At 39.2% G+C, this 21,347-nt stretch overlaps 1 protein-coding gene across 5 annotated transcripts in view; it reads left to right on the top strand.

Moving 5' to 3' along the window:
• ADGRF5 (adhesion G protein-coupled receptor F5) overlaps positions 1 to 21,347 on the top strand; it is a 118,706-nt gene that overhangs the window by 93,256 nt on the left and 4,103 nt on the right. For 3 of the 5 annotated variants that reach the window (XM_055136267.1, XM_055136268.1, XM_055136266.1), the window contains exons 11-20: positions 3,982 to 4,152; positions 5,959 to 6,081; positions 6,232 to 6,441; positions 8,133 to 8,345; positions 10,826 to 10,981; positions 12,819 to 13,027; positions 15,454 to 15,633; positions 18,238 to 19,629; positions 20,809 to 20,850; positions 21,268 to 21,327. In XM_055136267.1, the coding sequence (XP_054992242.1) occupies positions 3,982 to 4,152; positions 5,959 to 6,081; positions 6,232 to 6,441; positions 8,133 to 8,345; positions 10,826 to 10,981; positions 12,819 to 13,027; positions 15,454 to 15,633; positions 18,238 to 19,629; positions 20,809 to 20,850; positions 21,268 to 21,327 (2,756 nt within the window). The remainder of the gene's footprint in view (positions 1 to 3,981; positions 4,153 to 5,958; positions 6,082 to 6,231; positions 6,442 to 8,132; positions 8,346 to 10,825; positions 10,982 to 12,818; positions 13,028 to 15,453; positions 15,634 to 18,237; positions 19,630 to 20,808; positions 20,851 to 21,267; positions 21,328 to 21,347) is intronic. The other 2 variants (XM_004605840.2, XM_055136269.1) reach the window with 1 other exon arrangement.

Genomic DNA, 21,347 nt, shown 5'->3' with positions numbered 1-21,347 from the left:
GAGATGCAATCCTTCCCCTAAAAAAATGAGTGTTATGTGTTCACCTTTATTTTATTTTATTTTATTTTTTAATTTGGGGGCTACACACAACAGTACTCAGGGCTTACTCCTGGCTCTGCACTCAGGATCACTCCTAGCAGCACTTGGGGACTTTATGGGGTGCTGGCGATCAAACCCAGATCAGTCACATGCAAGGCAAGCTCCCTTGAATCCTATTGTACCATCTCTCCAGCCCTCTCATCTGTATTTTATTTTTACTCTTATTTTTTTCCATGCCAGAAATCTAACCGCGGCCTCACAATGCAAGGCAAGCACAATACTCTGAGCAACATCACTGGCCCTAAATACTCATCTTGAAATTGATAAATTATTAAAGCAAAAATGTTCATTTACCCATGAAATACATTAGTTTGGTGGGGCTTTATTTTACAAAACTGCTGCTATCAGACTAGATTGAATTATTTGAAAAATTTTGTTAAATGTATTAAAAAAAGATCTCGGATGCACAGCCTTTCATCAGCACGTATTCAGCTGCAGCATTCGTACTCTACTAATGAGTGCTTAGAATAATGGGGAAGGCAGCTGTGACTGTTGAAAGGGTTGACACATAGTACATTTAGTCACTTCCCTGATTTCTAAGGAAATGGAGGTATAGGCATCCTGAAGGAATTGCCAGATGGAAGAAAGACCTTGCAAAGTTCCCAAGGTACTGACTGAGCTTTCAACTCTGAGGGGTGAAAATTCTCGCCCTCTGGCAAAGGATCCAGGAAGTATGCCGTGCAGATGCTCAGGGACCTCTCTGTGGCCACCACTACTTCAGACATTCCTAATGCCCAGTTTGGCTGAACAGACGGTAGAACAATGGATTTCCTGTCGGGAGCTGGCCGCCTGGGGAACCACAGAGTCCGGTTCTCTGGTGAACTTCCCTTTTCCTCTAGGCATCTGCTCTTCTTCCTGTTCCCCTGCCCACTCCAACTCTGCAGCAGTCTTTCTCCAAATTCCACACATATTTTAGCACCCATTTTTCCAGGTCAATCAAAAGCCATCCAGGTAAATAATTCACTCCTAAGGTTTGGGGACTTAATGTGTTACCTCTTTGCAGAAATGGTGGCATTTTATTTTCAAAACACTCCAGAACAAGGGATGAGACAGAAAGGAAGTACTCAAAAGAAAAAATTTGAAAAGTAAAGGAAAGAAAAGAAAAGAAAAGGAAAGGAAAGGAAAGGAAAGGAAAGGAAAGGAAAGGAAAGGAAAGGAAAGGAAAGGAAAGGAAAGGAAAGGAAAAGGAAAGAAAAGAAAAGAAAAGAAAAGAAAAGTAAAGAAAAGAAAAGAAAAGAAAAGAAAAGAAAAGAAAAGAAAAGAAAAGAAAAGAAAAGAAAAGAAAAGAAAAGAAGTACTCAGCAATGGTTGAAGCTTATAAGTCCAGGATTTCCCTGACAGTGGCAAAGGGTTCTGCCTTTTTACCTCTTTGTCTGTCCCCTTCTCTTTGCCTATCTAATTGATGTCAGACAGACCTGGTCTTAGATAGTGATTTCTACTTGTGGTATTGTCTGTAGAAATTGTATTACAAGCAGAAAAGAATTTTTAAAAATGAAAGAACTTGAGCCAAGCCGTCTGTCCTAGAAGTCAGCCTTTCAATCCATACTTTACAGTAAAAGAGAATTTAGTCCTGAAAGGCAGCTATTTTGACAAGAGTGTTTCTCTTTTTGATAGAATACAAACTCATTAGAATTTAGAATGGCAAAGCAGCCATGGATGTGGATGAGATAGTTCAGCAAGGAAGTCAAGATTCTTTAGGGTCAATGTCAGAATTCTTGGGGAGGGTCCAGAGTGATAGTACAGTGGGTAGGGTGTTTGACTTGCAAGTGGTCTACTGGGTTCCATCCCCAGCACCCCATATGATTCCCCTAAGTCTACAGGGAATGGTCCCTGAACGCAGAGCCAGGTGTAAGCCCTGAACACTGCCTGGTACAGCACCCCCAAATCAAACAACAACAAGATACAGAATACTTGGGAAAAGGCATATTCTGGGGAATGCTGCTTTTATGAAAAGAACAAAAGGAAGTTGTATGGAGAGAGATAGGATTCAAGAGAGAGGAGAGAGGAGACACTTAGAAATTCAAGTGAGTCAAATCCCAGAGCTGTGGTCTGTGATCAGCAGAAAGGGATGCAATTTGAGAGGAAGCCATGGTATGTAAGAAAGAGAAAGTCAACCTTGACCTTCAAGCAATGCTTGAGGTGAAATGTAGGGGAAAGAGGGCAACTTGCAATGATTTTGTGAAAAATGGCAGTGAAAATGCAAGGTCATAAATGTGGAAGTTTTGAGGAATGAGAGGAAGAAGAAAAGACTGAGACAGCCAGAGGAATTTTTAAATTGAGGACTCTGTTAGGAAAGGAAGACTTGAGTATTTGTGGTGACTGATGTGAAGAACTTGAGGAAAGATTAAGTATACAGAAGAGAGGAAAGATAGAGGATGAAAGAAGGTCCTGGAGGAATTGTCAAATAATGCAAGAGATGAATAGAAACATTTATGCAGAGAATCTTGGAGGCAATTTAGTTAAGGTGGATGAATCAGTGTGCTAAAAATTAGTTTTGTTTTCTGATTCTCCCTCCACCCCCTTCTTGCACATTATTGTATCTATTTGTTAAGGTAGCATTGGTTTTTAAGAGTGCAAATATTTGTATGTTTGCCTTTTGGTATTCTGAATTTTGGGGTCCAGAGGAAAAGGCTGTTTATATATTAATCCAAATGTTTTCATTATTATTGATCATGCAGCCAGGGCTGAAAAGGATGCAATTAAGGTTAAAGCTAAACTAAAGGTTTCTTGGTTTTCTTTAACTTTTGGACAATGTTTGAAGAATACCTTGAGAGTATATGTGGTGGTAGGCCAGGAATCAGGGGAACCAGTAAAAGGGATTACAGCAGGAAAAGTCTCCTGGCAGGGTTTTCCAGAGTGATGGAAAATAAGGATAAATGATTGGAGGAAAAGCATTTTGGGGAATGGAAAGAAAGATAGGGAAACACAGGGAAATGAGTGCAGAGGTCAGGGGCACATCAAAGCAAATTTGAACTCCAGTGTTGGTACTTCATGGCTCCCAAGCACAGCCAGCTGTAGCCCCGAGTGTCTCTGAGCACTGCATCCTCAGTATTCATGCACTGTTATATTAAGGTATTGCTCCAGTACTGAGCTGCCCTTCCTGTTGGCAGAGTTTGCCCGGGAGTGGTCTTTTGGGCTCCTGAGCAATGCTTTGGCGGTCCCCACTTTCCCCAAAAGGAAGATATGTAATGGAGACTGCTGATTACCTGGGCCAAATTAAGGTGAAGCTTCCATTAAACATAGGGACTAAGAATAAGAAATAAATTATGAATATGTTTTCAAATGAGATGAGTGATATTCTGTAGTCCTGTTTCTTCCAACTCTTGATAATACTGAGAGTCTCTACTGGCAACTTTTTTTCTTCCAGTTGAAGCTCTATTCAAATACTTTGTTTCTCTGTTTTCTTTTTATATCCCAACCACCATAACCATAAGTCATAACTGGGGAAGACCCCAGTAGTCATATAAATATATACATATATACACACATATATACACATATATACATATGTATATATAAACTCCTTTGATTAATGTACATATTAACTCCTTATATATTTATATTAACCCCTCATATATTAACTTCTTTTATCTGTCTGTATATGGACTATAGCTATTAATGTTTATCCTCATTTACATCTGGAGAAACTGAGGCATGGAACATGCTATGATTTTCTCCATAACAATCTGCTAATAAGCAGCAGAATTCAGCATCTGCTACCAGGCCACCTGGCTTCCAAATCTATAGTCCTAATAAATGTATGCACTAAAAGAAGAAATAGCACGAAAACAATAACTCCTTTTCACTGCTTTGACCTCTTTACTACTAAAGCCAGAAAGGTGAGCCCCTCTGACAGCAAAACCATTGTTTATGTCATTGCAGGAATCGCTGAAAAAGATCCCGATTCTAGCTGTAGCAGATACACCCTCATGGCTGACGGAACTCAGTGTCCAAGTGGGTCTTCTGGAACCCTGGTCATTTATACGTGTGAGTTCATCAGTGCCCATGGAGCCAGAGGCAGTAAGGAGATAGAAGTGACATTCATATCTGTGGGTAAGGACTACTATGAGAATTTTTAGCCGTATGCCTCAAAGCCGGAGCATATCTGGGCAGTTAAGCAGGGCTGTGTATGGTTGGGGTAAATCACACAATGGACAGGAGTTTTCTCTGCCACTTCCATTCAGATAGTCTGTAAAATTGGAAAGGGGAAAAGTGGGAGAAGTAGCATTTCTTCTACTTGGGAAATAGAATTTCACACACACATATTACTCCTGTTTAATCACTGAATTTACAACGGAGATAAGGCCTAGAATCCACTAGGCTTTATCATATTAAGGTATTGCCCCAATATAGAACTACCCTTTTAATTTTATTTCCCACAATCTCATTCTCTCCTCCTTATAATTCAGTAGCTCATTTTTAGATACCTTTTCCCCTCTCCCTTGTTACCTATTCTAAAAATGAATAGAATGATGCAGAATATTTTGATAATCTCACACTCTGTGGCTATTTCACAGTTGTAACAGATGTGGATTGTGTGGGGAGGAGGAATTGTAGTCTTTTAGGAATGAATCTAGGGCTTTGTACATGCAAAACTTTTGTTTAGTATAATAACTGACTTAATTGTGTCTATACAAAGTATCATGTCTTCTCATAGCACAGAAAGAACACAAAATTGAAAGTCAGGAATTATAACTCCCCAACCATTTGCTCATAGGGCAATCCAGCTTGTTTTCCTTGTGATATTATAAAACACTTTTAAAAAAAATTAGTAAATCATCAGAGTACCTAACAATTACTGAACACTGGAGAAAACAATGATACAGAAACTGTATTTACTTCTCTTGTTAGCACTTCCTACTATCCTGACAGCATTTTCCCAAAGAACTTGACTAGATTCACTTGAAAACATTTTGGCCATTGGGAGCTCATGACCTCTAGAGCAATTTGCCATTTTTATAGCGAAAGTATCTCTGGGAGATACGGACTTTTGAAATCTCAGATACATGTTTAGTCTTTATTGAAAACCACTGGTCTGAGAGTTTAGACCTCACCTGAAGATGAGAAAAAACAAGTGTATGGTTTCATGATCTCTGATGCCTTGAGGGCAGTTGGATGAAACTTAACATTTAAATCCAAGTCTCTAAAGGGTGCGTTGGGAAACCTTTATTTACTTTGACTAAGAATATGGTTTTACCTAGAGCAGAAAAACAGGCCAGTATTAAAAGCTCAAGGCACGAAGTTTCTTGGCTATAGAAAGCAGAAGTGAATGACAGTTTGAAATGTCAGGTCTGAAAGACCCATTCTCAAAGAGGAGCAGAAGGTTTCAACCAGACACAAACATAGTAAGACATTCAGAAAAGTCTCTTGTATCTAAGAATCTGGTTAACACTGGGATGAATCATTTTATATAAACCTATGAGGAGATTCTCAGAAGAGGAGTATGTGTAGAGAGATTTAGAAACTAGTATGCCTGCCTATTCATCTCCTTTTGTCTACAGAGGTCCAAGTATACTGTTTTGGGCAACAAATTTTATAACTCTTCTAAATTAGTTAAGAAATCATTCCTTTCCTTAGTAGCACGACTTCATATTGCATGGGACCCTTACTGTTGAGATGCAAGACCCCCAAGGAAAGAATCCGTGATGGACTCACAACTGGAGAAGAGATAGAAAGAGAGAAGGGGAAAATATTTGATATGGGATTATCTTTTGAAAGCGGATAAAACAAATCTTGGAGTTTTCTTACAATCATCAAGCCCTTGAATCTTCCATGATGCCATGGAAGAAGTTGGAGGGGGACCTTGGGTTATGAATCAACACCCCTAAGTTTGCCATCTTTTACCCTACTGATCATCAGGAGATAATTCCAGCCACAAAGGGGAAAAAGTGAACGAGTTCCTAAGGCATGTGATGGAAATGAGTTCAGTGCAGAGCACCACCGGGAACAGCCTAGGAACAAGTAAAGCCCAGGAGCAGCAAGGTACCAACCCCATGTTGACATAGGAGAGCCAGGAGGGGCCATGCTTTCTGTCTCTATCTTAAATTTCACTCATGTGCTGATGTCATCAGAAAGACTAAACATTGTGCTTGTTGTGGTTTTCTTTTGTCTGTTTTGTCTGTACCCTTTCAGCCAATCTAACAATAACCTCGGACCCAATTTCTGTTTCTGAGGGACAAAGCTTTTCTATAAAGTGCATCAGTGATGTGAGTAACTATGATGAGGTGTACTGGAACACTTCAGCTGGAATTAAAATATCTGAAAAGTTTTATACTTCAAGGAGTTATATTGATGGAGCGGAGTCAGTACTGAGCGTCAAGACTTCCACTCGGGAATGGAATGGTGAGTAGAAACGATATGTCCTAGTCTATATTCTGGGACCCTAAAACATCACCAGCCATGAGGGGTCTGTCCCTGGGACATGCCTATGCCAGCAACTGGACATTAGATATGTCATCAAATTTTAAGCAATAACTTTTTGGAGGAAGATGTTGTAATTTTCCTTTTTATATGTAAAATATGAAGAGAGGCTGAGACAAGGGCCAGAACAATAGTACAGCAGATAGGGTACTTGGCTATTATGCAGTGGTTCTGAGTTCGATCTTTAGCACCACATACAGTCACCCAAGCTTTGCCAGAAGTGGTCCCTGAGCCAGCAGTAAGCCCTGAATATTGCCAGGGGTGGCTCCCTCACCCTCCCATCCCCCTCCACCATACACACAGAGAAAGAGAGAGAGAGAGAGACAGAGACAGAGACAGAGACAGAGAGAGATTCCTTGGCTTTGAACACAAATTAACCTGTGCAGGTAGGATTGGTTTCTGATTCTCCTTTATGAAAGTAAGAGGATTGTTCTTAAAAAGACTTTCAACACTCGGGACTGTATTTCTCCCCACTGTGGTATTTTAAAAAACGAATCTAGGTAAAAACTTTTATATGACTGTCCCAAAGAAAGAAATATTTGTGTTCCTATTCCACTCTATACTCTGTTGTTGTTGGGAGAAAATGAAACACAAATCTTTGCAAGATGATTAGATAGAAGTGTTACAATAATAGCTAATACTTTCTGAGTCATTCTTCTGCAGTATTTGAGTCTTTTAAAGCTTTTAAAGCCAACTCTAGTAAATATTGCTCTAATGGTCCCCATTTGACAGTTGAGAAAACTGAGGCCCAAGGGATTTAACTAAATTTCATGAGTTGTACATCTGGAGAATGCAGAGCCAGAATAACATTGGGATTGTGCTCTTGGCTCATTCTTCTTGGCTCTGCAATCAGGGGTCACCCCTGGTGGAGCTTAGAGGATCATATGTGGTGTTGGGGATCAAACCCTGGTTAGCTACATGCAAGGCAAATGCCCTACCCACAATGTTATCACTCTGGCCCCTCTTTAGACTTTTTCAGTTGAGATTCAGCCAATTTCGGGATCCGCAGACAAAGCTCTCCCAAGGACATACAATCTTTCATTTTTCCCATTTGTTGCCCCCAATGTAGCCTTTCTCTCTGCATTCCTTGGTAGGGGCTTTTGTGCCCACAACCTGAAGAACCTATGGGACATAATCTACCACCATGCTCTATTTGGCTGAGGACTCTCTAAACAACTCCCCATCCCAGCAAATACCAGAATTCCCATTTATTTCCTGGTTGAATAAAAAAAACCTTACTAGGGATTTAGTTTGAAACTGGATTTCACCTGCAAAGAGTCTGTATAATATTGTTTAAACCGTCTAATTTTAGTTGAAAAGGATTTTTTATTTAGCTACTGCTTAGTCGTTCAATGCCTAAAGGACCACAGAGTTCCCTCTATCAAGTATTTTCTCTTCCAGAGAGGTAGAATGTGCCCTGGCAAGATTGTTAAGGAAAATGCAACTTCCTTTTGAATATGTTGATACTAGTGTGTTATATTGGAGGTTACACTTGGTTATGGCTTAATGAACACAATTCCAGTGCTAGCATCAACGTGCTAAGCAACCCAGCAAATGCCTTTTGTGTGGAACATCTCTTTCATTCCAATGCTTAATTGTTTCCTTCCACTTAGGAACCTATCATTGCATATTTCGATATAAGAATTCATATAGTATCACCACCAAAGATGTCACTGTTCACCCGCTGCCTCTGGAGTCCGACATCATGATTGATCCTTTGGAAGTTGCAATTCCATGCAAAGCATCGCATTATTTTAAGTGTTGTATAGAGGAGGATGAAAACTACAAAGTAACTTTCCAAATGGATTCCTTATTCTTTCCTGCTGGTAAGGTGCCAACTGCTAAATTGTTAAGGGCATAGTATTGCAATGCTGTGGCCTCTTAAAATTTTATCTTAAAACAGGGGTCAAGAAGCACAGGGATTGCATCAGAGACAGGATATAAAGAGGAGACTCTCAGGAGCCTATATTTCCTTGTGTTTTGCTGTAGAGAACTAGTTTGTGGTTATATCTTGAGTCTGAGGAGATGGAGGCTATTATTTTTAGTAAGAGCTATTAAAAACAGTATGAACATATCCCAATAGACTTTTTATTCCCTCAATGTAGCAGGCTAGATACTAGATAGTTTGTTAGTCCTTTCCTTTATTGCCAAAAAAAGGTCCTTTCAAATGAGCAGTTAAATATGCAATGAAGTAAAAGAAACAACTAAGGGCCAAAGACAAAGAAGAAATCTTGGGTCTTAGTTGAGAGCATTTGTCAAAATCAGAAGTCTAGGGCATTGAGTTCTAAAGTTCTAAAAGACATGAAAGGCCTGACTTCTGACTGGTACTCACCAGCACCCTCAAAGGACAGTAGGCTCAGTAATACACGAAAACTTAAGATTCACCTGTCCTCATCAATGGGTAGACAAAAATATTCTCTAAAAATTGTAACTCTCACTGTTTGCATTCAAACTACTTCCGTGGTTTTGAAATACCAAACTGAATAATAGTCAACTTCAAGTGACTTATTGATAGCTTCTAATGGCATCTGGCATTAAAATATTATCTCTGGATTCAATGTCTCCTCAAATCCAGATATTAGAATTCTTTTTTGTTGTTAGAACAATTTTTCATGTATTTATTGGTCTGATGTATATATTCAGTTTATCTTCCTTTTCCATTGTTACTTTGTGTTCTTTTCTTTTTTAATTTAATATTTTACAAAGCTGTTCATGATTGGATTTCAGTCATACAGTATTCCAACACCCATCCATCCACCAAGGTACATTCTCCAGCACCAGTGTCCACGGGTTCCCTCCCATCATCCCCCACCCCCACCCCTGCCTGCCTCTATGGCAGGAATTTTTCCTAATCTTTCCTTTTGGGCACTGTGATTTGCAACATTGATATTGAAAAGTTATCCAGAATATCTTATACCTACTTTTAACCCTCAGATCTTGTCCAGTGGGATCATTCCCAGCTATTATTGTCATAGCAGTCTCTTCTCTATCTTACCTGCTCTCAGACCCACACACACTTGTGGCTAGTTCCAACCATTGACCAGCACTCCTGACCCCCGTTTTGAATTGAAGAATGATATTATTCTTCTATATATTTTTATATACTACAAATGAATGCAGTCATTCTATATCTGTCCCTTTCCTTCTATCTCATTTCACTCCATGCTAAGAGTTCTTATAGATTATGAGCTCACAGCACTAAATCTCAAACCACAAACACTTTCATGAGGGATTTACAAACTCACTTTTCTCTTTTCAAGACATTTGCTCAATGGAGAACACACAGAGGCAACAAAAAAGAGATTTCAGAATTGAGGCACATGTGTATCAGAAGGGTTTGTATAGTAAAAGAGGGTGCATCAGACTAATATTAAATATCTAAATGAGTAATAGGTCAGAAGAACACTGGAAGTTCAGAAAAGAAGGGACTCAATAAAGATTAGAGAGTTTTTATGGAAACTAACACTGGTGGTGGGATTGGTATTGAAATATTACATACCTAAAACTCAACTATCAATAACTTTGTAAATCACAGTTGAAATACTAGAGAATTCTGTGAAGGTTGCATGGGGAATTTAATTGAAGAAATTCTATCAAACATTTTGACACTTAGGGGTTCTGTGGGCCAGATACTGAGTTCATCATTGGGAGATTCAAGAATAAATAACATCAGGATATTTATCCCCCATGTCCTATTATACGGGCTGGAGCGACAGTACAGTGGGTATGGCGCTTGCTTTGCACACAGCCGACCTGGGTTCTATCCTTTGCCCCTCTCAGAGAGCCCAGCAAACTACCGAGAGTATCTAGCCCACACAGCAGAGCCTGGCAAGCTACCAATAGTGTATTCGACGTGCCAAAAACAGTAACAACAAGTCTCACAATGGAGATGTTACTGGTGCCCACTCGAGCAAATATATGAGCAACAGGATGACAGTGACAGGACAGTAATCCTATTATATCGTAGAGAAGACAGACCTACTAATAAGTGATTGTGATATAGTTGTAGGGATGGGTGAGGGTAGACACCCAGAAAGTGGTGTGATTGAGATAGAGAGAGGGCATGTCTGATTGTCTAAACTAGTTTGAGCACAGATACGATATCATATATGGTAGAGAGAAAGTTTGAGCTTTCACATAAATAAATTTAACATTACTTCTATAAGCTTGAAGTCACAAAAGAGAAACTACATTTAAAGTGCAGCACTGCTAGGAAAAATTATGATCTATTTATGCTAATTAAGTCATTTTAACAAAATGTGTACTTTGGATACTAATGTAACTTCTTTCTCTAATCCCACCTTAGTAAAAGAAGTCATTGGAAAGCAAGTGTGCTACAAGTACAATTTCAGAGCAAGCTCAGTCTCCTGGTGTCACAAAGATGTTGACGTGTTCTGTCACTTTACCAACGGTGCTAATAATTCAGTTCGGAGTCCCTCTATGAAGCTTCATCTGGCTTCTGGTGAGAGCATCCTAAATTATTTCATAGTGCTATAGTTGTGAGTAAGGATTCATTTATTCATTCATATATACACAATCCATTATCTAGCCAATAAATATATGCTGAACACCTTTCAAACTAAGTATGGGGAATTTGAAAAAATATGCCTTTTCCTTGCCTAGAAGACAGAGACAACATAATACAAAATCTCATCATGGGTAATGTGATAAATGCTAACTTAGAGAAATGGTGGATAGTCAGAAAAGGGTGCCAGGTTGAACTGTCCTGGTGTTAGAATGGAAGGAAATGATCAAGGAAATGACAAGATGAAGTAAAATTTTATCCAAATCTAGGAAGCTGAGCATTTCAAGTGTCAAATTAGAGTGGATGGTTTCTGCAAAAGACTGAGGCCCCTATGAGGTTTCCATCAAAGAAAGGTGGCCCTGTTAGCATTGCTTCTCTAAGAGTTACATGAAAATAGCTCGTCTAAAACCAAGATGCTATCTTTCCCACATTTGTCATCACTGAATCCACTTCCCTTGCATAATATTTTAAAGGTAAATGTCTTAATTTGGGGATACATTTCTGCAAGAGCCCATGCTAATGAGCTCTCCTCAGGAGCTGCAGAGGGGCAAGTGGATAAATGATGATCTTGGGCTTCTACCAGATACAGTTCCCTTCTCCAAACCTTCCCAGTCACAGAATTACTGGCACCTAAAGGATCCATGGCTCTATTAACGAACCTTGGCTGAGTTGTTATTTGTTGTCCTTCTCATGTGTGCTTTTAAGTAAATTCTGGAGACTAGGATGGGGAGCAATTTGAAGTTCCATGTTGCTCTGAGTAATGGTTCCTTTGATCAAACCTATTTCTCTATAGACAGCCAAGGTTACCTTTTTGTTAACCACTCACCAACCTTACCCTTATCCCAGCTAACCTCAGAAATCAACATGTTTTATTTACTTGTTTGTCTTCTCTTTCAATATTTTATGCAATGGCTAAGATGTCAATGAATGGTGAAAGAGAGTCTGCATATCACTAGTACCCTTGGGGATTAGAAGTTCTGAAACAAATATCTTCTGATTCAAGTCTGGTCTTGAGTTGAGGTGAAATAATCACAATTAAGGGAAATAAGAGGGGATGATGTTTACAAATACTGACTGGAAGTGTCAGATCATGGATTCCTGGAATTGCTAACAAAAATTATATCTTTGGATTAAAGCACTGCTTCTCAGTCTTGGCTGCAATCTAAAAATCACTGGGGAAGTGTAGAAAACTCTGATCATTAAATCCTAGTAAAAAAAAATTCCTCCTTATAATGGGCACTGGTGAAGGGATGGGTTCTCGAACTTTGTATGAGGGAAACATGAGCACAAAAATGTATAAATCTATAACTGTACCCTCACGGTGATTCACTTATTAAATAAATAAATAAATAAATAAAATTTAAAAAAATTCCTCTTTACTTGGACTGGAGTGAACCTGGGTTCATCTTCCCCTCGGTGATTCTAATGTGTCAGTGTAGAGTCTCTCTGGATTTGGGCATTGTTTTCCTCAGACTTTTGGTAAACTGAGTATCTCTTATCTGGAACACACGTTGAGTTTTGGTTTTTCTGTGACTCCAATTTGACAGACATCAGAGAGAACATTCTCAGGGATTGGAGATAAATTAAGATTATATTTTTGTGAAAAATAGTGAAGGGCTTGGAAGATGAGCAAAATTAATAAGTAAATGAGATAACTATCAAAGTGAAAATAATGAATTCAAACATCAAGTTTTTCCTAGGCTTTTTCTACCTTATCTATTTCCTTTCTTTTCTCCTTTCAATTGTTTCTTTGATGTCCATGTTTCCGATGCAGAGGAGAAAATCGCATGCCAAGATCCCATAATAGGTGTTGGGGAGCCTGGGAAAGTCATCCAAAAGCATTGCCAGTTCTCAAGTGTTTCCAGAGGTCCTGGTGGTCCCATCGGTGGCATCATGACTTACAAATGTGTAGGTTCCCAGTGGAAGGTGAAGAGGAATGACTGTGTCACGCCTCCAATCAACAGTCTTCTCCGACAGGCCAAGGTGCTCCTTTACCCATTTACTCAGGGGGAGATTTGTCTGATTCATCTTGATTCCCATGACTTAGAGAAATGGGTTTGTGTTTCTTTTAAAGCTGCTTTTATTTGTTTATTTCTGAAGTTGCTCAGAAATGCTTAAATACTTGCCTCAATATAAACATGGAGACCATGAGATAAGTGCTCTGCTCAAGGCCCATTTCTCAGTGCCTTGTTTTCATTATCTCTGAAGGAGGAATATTTTTTCAAGGGTAAAACTACATTTATTTAAAAAATAAGCATTTTCAGTAAAAAAAATAATAATTGACCTTTCATTTTCACAAGTCTGAGATGTTTTGATCCTAAGAGGTTGCCTACAGTATTGAACAAGCAATGAACCCACCTCTCTCATTTACAATGGAGCTTGCTGCCATGTCTTAGGGGAATATTGTTTTATTTCCACCAAAAGAAGTCAATGTTGCCTGGAACTTGATTTGTACATAGGCAAAGACTTATGACATTTTATAAGTTATAATAAACATGGAAGAAACAATTGGAGGAGGTTATAGCAAATAGTGACAGGTTCAGGCAACCAGATCCTGATCTTATGATCTTATCATACATAGAAGAAAATCTGAAGAAAAGAATGATACTGATTTGTTCTTATCTATTTATCTTCTGTTATGTGTTGTCTTACACCAAATTCAACGGAATACTTACACATAGCATATTGTTCGTCAGGGTAGCACTGTAGCACTGTCGTCCTGTTGTTCATCAATTTGCTTGAGTGGGCACCAGTAACATCTCCATTGTGAGACTCACTGTTACTGTTTTTGGCATATCAAATACGCCACGGGTAGCTTTCCAGGCTCTGCTGTGCAGGAGGGATACTCTCGGTAGCTTGCCAGGCTCTCTGAGAGGAATGGAGGATTCAAACCCAGGTCGGCCGCATGCAAGACAAATACCCTACCCGCTGTGCTATCGCACCAGTCGGGGTAAAAAAAGGTAAAATAAAGTTTGGTTTCTAATTTGATAGTGAATGTAACTTGGGTACTTATACATACAGTATAGCTAGTAAAATTTAGCTCTGACATAAAAACTTTATCAAGGACTGGAGAGATCATATAGCAGGTATCAAGGACTGGAGAGATCATATAGCTCTTGACTTGCATGTGGCGACCCATGTTCAATACTCAACATCCCACATAGTATCCCAAGCACCACAGGACTAATTCATGAGTTCAAAGCCAGGAGTTATCCCTGAGCATCATTGGTTATGACTAAAAACTGAAAAAATAAACAAACCTTCATCTTTGGTGAATAATGCACCAGGGATATAAGTTACCCTAATTGAGAGAAAAAAATGTAACTTGAATTCAATATTATGCCCTGGTTTTAATCCTTGATACCGAGATATATTTTCAGTGGAAATAGAGCTTTCTAGTTCATTGTAGTCCCATTTGGTTGATCTATTTCAACATAAACATAATGAAATCCTATTATGTGTCAAACTATATGACTTAGACTATTGAGGCATTATGATACACGAGATGAGATCACACATGGTTGTTAAGGAACTTAATCAGTGAGATGATGAAATTAAACTACAAAATTATAATGGTAAAAATCCTAATTACATAAAGTATGTTAGCACAGCAGGTAGGGCGTCTGCCTTGCACGTGGCCAACTCGGGTTTGATTCCTCTGTCCCTCTTGGAGAGCCCAGCAAGCTACTGAGAGTATCCCGTCTGCACGGCAGAGCCTAGCAAGCTACCTGTGTGTATTCGATATGCCAAAAACAGTAATAAGTCTCACAATGGAGACGTTACTGCTGCCCGCTCAAGCAAATTAATGAACAATGAATGACAGTGACAGCGATGTTAAATACAACAAATATTTATATTCAGAAGCAATTTCTGTTGGTTGAAACATTTATCAAAGTTCTTCATGGAGTAAATGGCATTTGTGTTCATTTTTAAGTTATCAGTAGGAGTTGGAAAACCCAAGTGTGATCATTTGTAAAGACTAATCATATAGCTTGCCATTAAAACCAGGACACTCTGAGAATAAAGAGGACAGTATTAGTAATATCTCTGAGGTAGCAGATATAAACCAGAACTGGCCAAGGAAAATTGCAATTGACAGTCACCCTAATGATCTGTGTGATAGTGAAGTGGAAAAGTAAGATATTTTCACTAACTGTGCCTTCACTGTGCTTCTATAGACAATAAGTCATCAGATTGACATGCTTTACAATTCCCTTTTTATGTGTAATGTCTTACTCACTTTGAAGAGAGCATAGTAATACTTTAAATGATAAACACTCTTATAGGATATACTTGGGGGATGAAGGAAAACATCAACTACAAATTTTGTGAAAGAGCTTAGTTTGTTTTCATCAGTGGCCTGTTGGGACAGTTTGTTTGCTTATCTATTTTGGCTTTTGTTTTACTAGGCTTTGATCAAGAGTCCCTCTCAGGATGAAAAGCTCCCTACATATCTAAAAGAACTTTCAATTAGCACTGCCAACAATGAGCATGAGGTCACCTCATCTCCAGGGAGCTTGGGAGCCATTGTTAACATCCTTGATTTGCTCTCAACAATTCCAACTGAAGTGAACTCAGAAATGATGACGGTAAGTTTAAATCTTACAGGAGTTTGGTGTCTCAGCTTTTGATCTCTCAAGACCTATAGACGAAAATCATAACTCTCCTCAGTGCAATTTTTTAATCTGTATTTTCCAAGCAAAATTATGACATTAGATTTATACAATATGCACAGCCATTTTTTATGGTACCAGGAAGTGTTTCCAGTATTAATTTGAGATCTTTGTATCCAGTATTTAAATTGAAAAATTATCTTTAATGGTTTGCTTATTTTAGTCATTAAAATAGCCCATATTTATATCTGCTTTCTAGGATAGCTAGGAAAAAAAGGTTTCTGGTTTTGGTACCAGATTTTTAATGGTCTTGCAACTCAATGTGCCAATCAAGATTCTGGAGGAATGAGACTTTGCCCATTAGTGTTCAGATAGAGAGATTTTAATGAAGGGAAATCGAGGTAAATCTGGGGTCAAACTATCAATAAATAAAAGTGCTAACGCATACAGGAATCAACAAGAGTTAGGAGTCATTACTAACCTAGAACTAAAGGAGAAAGTACCATGTGAGAGAGAAAGCCTTGGAGGAAGTATCCCTTAACAGGAGGTAGGGTCTTGAAACGATAATAGATTATCTAAAAAGCTGCTGAAGGAAGTTGGGTTGGGTGAAGGAGGGTATGACAAGTAGGAAGAAAAAAATTTCAATTCCTTCTCCTGCTTTTTCCTGTCAATACTTCCCACTGGCCAAATCTACCCAGAGGCAAATGGCAAGTAGCTTGGCCACAAAAATCTGAGGTCATAACATAAATATCCTTGAGCTAACAATACAAGTTTCCACAACAGGGTGTGTTGTAGTTATAGAAAATGTGTGTCTTCCCAAGGACAGTAAATACAAGTGCCAGGAGGATTGCACCATAGCTGGAAGACTACTTCATGAGCAGAGGGGAGAAGGCAGATGGAATAGAGAAGCTATCACTAAGAAAATGATGGCTGGAGGAACCAGTTGGGATGGGAGATGCATGCTGAAAGTAGATAATGGACCAAACATGATGATCTCTCAGTATCTGTGTTGCAAGCTATAATGCCCAAAAGTAGAGAGAAAGTATGGGGAATATTGTCTGCCATAGAGGCAGGGGGAGGGTGGGAAAGGGGGTGGGGGTAGACCAGGATATTTGTGGTGGGGAATGTGCACTGGTGGAGGGATGAGTGTTTGATCATTGTGAGATTGTAACCCAAACATGAAAGCTTGTAATTATCTCACGGTGATTCAATAAAATTTAAAAAATTTAAAAGAAAAGAAAAGAAAATGTGTGTCTTATAGCTCTTACGGTGCTAAGTACAAAACCAAGGGCATTCAGAACTGTGTACTTTTAATGGCTCTAGTGGAAAATTTTTCCTTGCCTCCTCCACTTTCTCCTATCTCTAAAATATCTTTGATTTATGGCAGCATGTTCTAATTTCTGACTTAGTCTTCACATGATCCTCTCCTGTTTTATTTTATAAGGATACTCATCATAAGATTTAGTTTCCACCTCAGTAATCCAGGATGTTTCCTTTCCAGGATCCTTACCTTTATTCAATCTACTTATAATGTCATATTCATAGGGTCTGGATATTTTAACATGCCATTTGGGGGCTTACTTTTCAACTCAGTAAGGAATTATAGTTCCAGCAAACTGAACTGTCAAATAAGATTTTAAAAAATGTATTTTAAAAAGGCACTCTTAAAACACATTAATCTAAAATTTGTGGGGAAAAGGAATTAAATGGTTTATCGAAATAAGAAAGATGTGGTTGGCATCATTGGCACTGCTTATCTGATGCTGTGTTGCAAAGTGTCTTTGAAACTCCCTTACCTTTGTTGGAAAAGTATCACCCATAAAAAAGTACCTTTGCAGGCTTATGATTTAAAATAGAATAAAATAATTAGGGGTCAAAAATATAGTATAAGAGGTAAAATGCTCACCTTGCATACCACCAAGCCTGGTTCAATCCCTGGCACTGCATATGGTCCCCCAAGCACTGCCACGAATCATTCTTTGGCACAGAGCCAAGAGTACCCCCTGAGCACTACTGGGTGTTGTTTAACAGCAAATATAATTTTTTTAAAAATATAACTACAAATATCTCTGTTGGTCTGCCAAACTGGCCTTTGTGTTATAGCTGGGAGTGCTCATTATCACTATTGTTAAATGTTCAATAAAATCTCACAATCTTAATGGCTTTTCTCCAGTGGGCACCAGTAACATCTCCATTGTGAGACTTGTTGTTACTGATTTTGGTATATTGAATATGCCCTGGGGAGCTTGCCAGGCTTTGCCAGGAGGCTGGGATACTCTCGGTTGCTTGCTAGGCTCTCCAAGAGGGATGGAGGAATCAAACCCAGGTCGGCCACATGCAAGGCAAATGCCCTACCTGCTGTGCTATTGCTCCAGTCCTTTATTAATGGCTTATCCTTGGCTAACTCTCTGACATTAGTAGGCAGGTCACAGATTCTCAGAGCTCATGCTGCCTCATTTTATTTTCCTCTTTACTTATTAACTATACTCACTCAACTAGTTTCCAGGGAGATTTTTTCTGTCCTCTTTTCTGTGATAAAAATTACTTGGTTGATTTGATCTCATGTCATGTCCACTACAGCATATTCTCTCCACGGTCAATGTCATCCTTGGCAAGCCCATTTTAAATACCTGGAAGGAGTTACAACAGAAACAGGCCCATCAGAGCTCACAGCTACTGCACTCAGTGGAAAGATTTTCCCGAGCCTTACAACCAGAAGAAGGCAATGCTTTGCTCATCTCTCAACCTAATGTTCAGATGAGGGGTATCCTAGTCAAATCTGGCCCCAAGCCCTACACCCAGAGATTTGTTTTCTCAAAATCTAACCTCTGGGGCAACGTGGCCATTGATGAGTGTCAACTGGAAAACTTGGAACCAGATTCTTCTATTGTCACAGTGGCTTTCCCAACTCTCAAAGCCATCCTTGGCCAGGATAATCAGAGGGAGAATTTTGCAAACAGCCTAGTGATGACAACCACAGTTAGTCACAATATAACCAAGCCATTCAGGATTTCCATGACTTTTAAGAACAACCATCCATCTGTTGGAATCCCAAGCTGTGTCTTCTGGAACTTCAATCTTGCCAACCAAACTGGGGGATGGGACACCACTGGTTGCTATGTTAAAAATATTGAGGCAGACAGCATCTCCTGCAGCTGTGACCACCTCACATCATTCTCCATCCTCATGTCCCCTGATTCCCCAGACCCCGGTTCCCTCCTGAAAGTATTACTGGATATTATTTCCTACATTGGCTTGTGCTTTTCCATTGTGAGTTTAGCAGCCTGTCTAGTGGTAGAAGCTGTAGTCTGGAAGTCAGTGACCAAGAACCGGACTTCCTATATGCGTCACATCTGCATAGTGAACATTGCTGCCTCTCTTTTGGTTGCTGACATCTGGTTCATCGTGGCCGCTGCCATCCATGACCATCACTATCCACTCAATGAGACAGCCTGTGTGGCTGCCACGTTCTTTATCCACTTTTTCTACCTCAGTGTCTTTTTCTGGATGCTGACCCTGGGTCTCATGCTTTTTTATCGCCTGGTTTTCATCTTGCATGATGCCAGCAAGTCAATTCAGAAGGCACTTGCATTTTCTTTGGGATATGGCTGCCCTCTCATCATCTCAGTCATCACCGTGGGAGCCACACAGCCAAATGAGGTCTACACAAGAAAGAATGCCTGTTGGCTTAACTGGGAGGATACCAAAGCCCTGCTGGCCTTTGTCATCCCAGCTCTGATCATCGTGGTGGTGAATGTGACTGTCACAGTAGTGGTCATCACCAAGATTCTGAGACCTTCTGTGGGGGACAAGCCAAGCAAGCAGGAGAAGAGCAGCCTCTTTCAGATCAGCAAGAGCATTGGGGTCCTCACGCCCCTCTTAGGGCTCACATGGGGCTTTGGGCTGGCCACTGTGTTCCAAGGAAGCAATGCTGTGTTCCATATCGTATTTACCCTCCTGAATGCCTTCCAGGTAAGTTCTGCAGCACAAGACCCTCGGGCAGTATCTAGGCTGCTGGGACAATTTAATGATAGAAACACAAACAGGGGTAGGAATGGGAAGGGATTTCATCCAGAAGGGGTCTTGACCCTAAAGAGTGGTAATTATGAGGACTCAGTGAGATAGAAAAGGTATTTTCCTCTGCTCCCATGGAACCTCATGACTTTTATCACCTGCAATATAATTTTGTTGCATATATGACTCTATTCTAAATGCCCTGATTATAAAAGTGGGGGGAAAGTCCCTTCCCTACACTGGATTTTGCCAATTAGCCAGTATTCTCTTTACATGGTCTCTTATCTCCAAACTGGAAAGACCATTATTAACTAGCTAATTACTCTAGTTAATTTCCACAGAGTATTTAGTGAGCTCTGTTTTTGTGAACTTAAGCTCATGGATAGCATATGCTTTCTATATCAATCCCTAGATCCAAAAAACTTGTCTCAGAGTAAGTGCTCAATATCCATTTGATGAATGCAACGAAAGTTAATGTACATGGTATGTTTTCAGGAAAATTTGCAGGAGAATGAAAGAACAAATGATCTCTACAAGGTACACATGCTCCATCTTACTAAAATAGAAAGGATACCATCTTTACTGTAGCAGAAAAAATAAGCCAAATGGTTAGAAGCACTTTTTTAGCGAGGTAGGAAGTAAACATGTCATTCTGACAGGTTCTCATGAGTCAATAAGTCAGGGGCTACGAGGTGAAGTTGAAATAACATCTTCTTGATGTTCCTGCCAAAATCATGCAAATCTTAATTTCTGCTATTGGCCCATGGCTCTAAAATAGAAAACTTATGCCTAGTGACAAATGACATAAAATGTTTTGACTATACTGGTCAAATAGAGATGATTCCATTCCATACCTGAGGTCTTCATCACAGCTTCATGGGGGTTATGAGAACATAAGAAGAGTATTTAATAACAACCAGCAGGATATCCCTGTCCTTACAGGAAGGAAATAGAATATACCCTTATCATTTTATAAGATTTCAGGTCCCTTAGTGGGGTCCAACTACATTGCTTCAAGTATTTTTATCTACTGGATTAAGCCCCCAAATGCAAATTTCATGCCAGATGAATAATACTTTTCATTTTAATGTATGGTAAACTATGATTAAAATGCAATTTCCTCAATTATTTTCTTAGGGATTATTCATTTTACTCTTTGGATGCCTCTGGGATCAGAAGGTAAGAACCCTGACAGTTTCATATTCCTAGAAAAATCTGAAGTGCTATGGCCTATTGAACTTATGAACCTTCCTTTCTCCTTCCGTTCTTCCTTCCTTCTTTCTTATTTTAATTGTTTAAATAATTTTTTCAGATTATCATATAATTACACATAATTGCAAAAGTGGATATATGCTATTATTGCTTTCAGTTAATATTAGAAGCATTCATAATTTTACTGGAAAAAACTTAGAGGGTGGCAGACTTTATTTAGTTATATGCTTATTTATGTTATTCTAACAGATATGACATTAAAACACCATATAATTCTTATTTAATTTGTCAACTTCATATATTAAATATGGTCAGCAGAAGCTGAATTTATACTTACCATCATATATCAATGCCATTTACCATGGCTTATTTTAAATGGTGCAGGTACAGGAAGCCTTGCTGAATAAATTTTCACGATCAAGATGGTCTTCACAACACTCAAAGGTAAGTCTCTCCCATGCAGA

The sequence above is a fragment of the Sorex araneus genome, chromosome 4 (assembly GCF_027595985.1).
Source record: "Sorex araneus isolate mSorAra2 chromosome 4, mSorAra2.pri, whole genome shotgun sequence".
Taxonomy (NCBI): Eukaryota; Metazoa; Chordata; class Mammalia; order Eulipotyphla; family Soricidae; genus Sorex; species Sorex araneus.
This window is presented reverse-complemented; position numbering and strand designations above follow the sequence as displayed.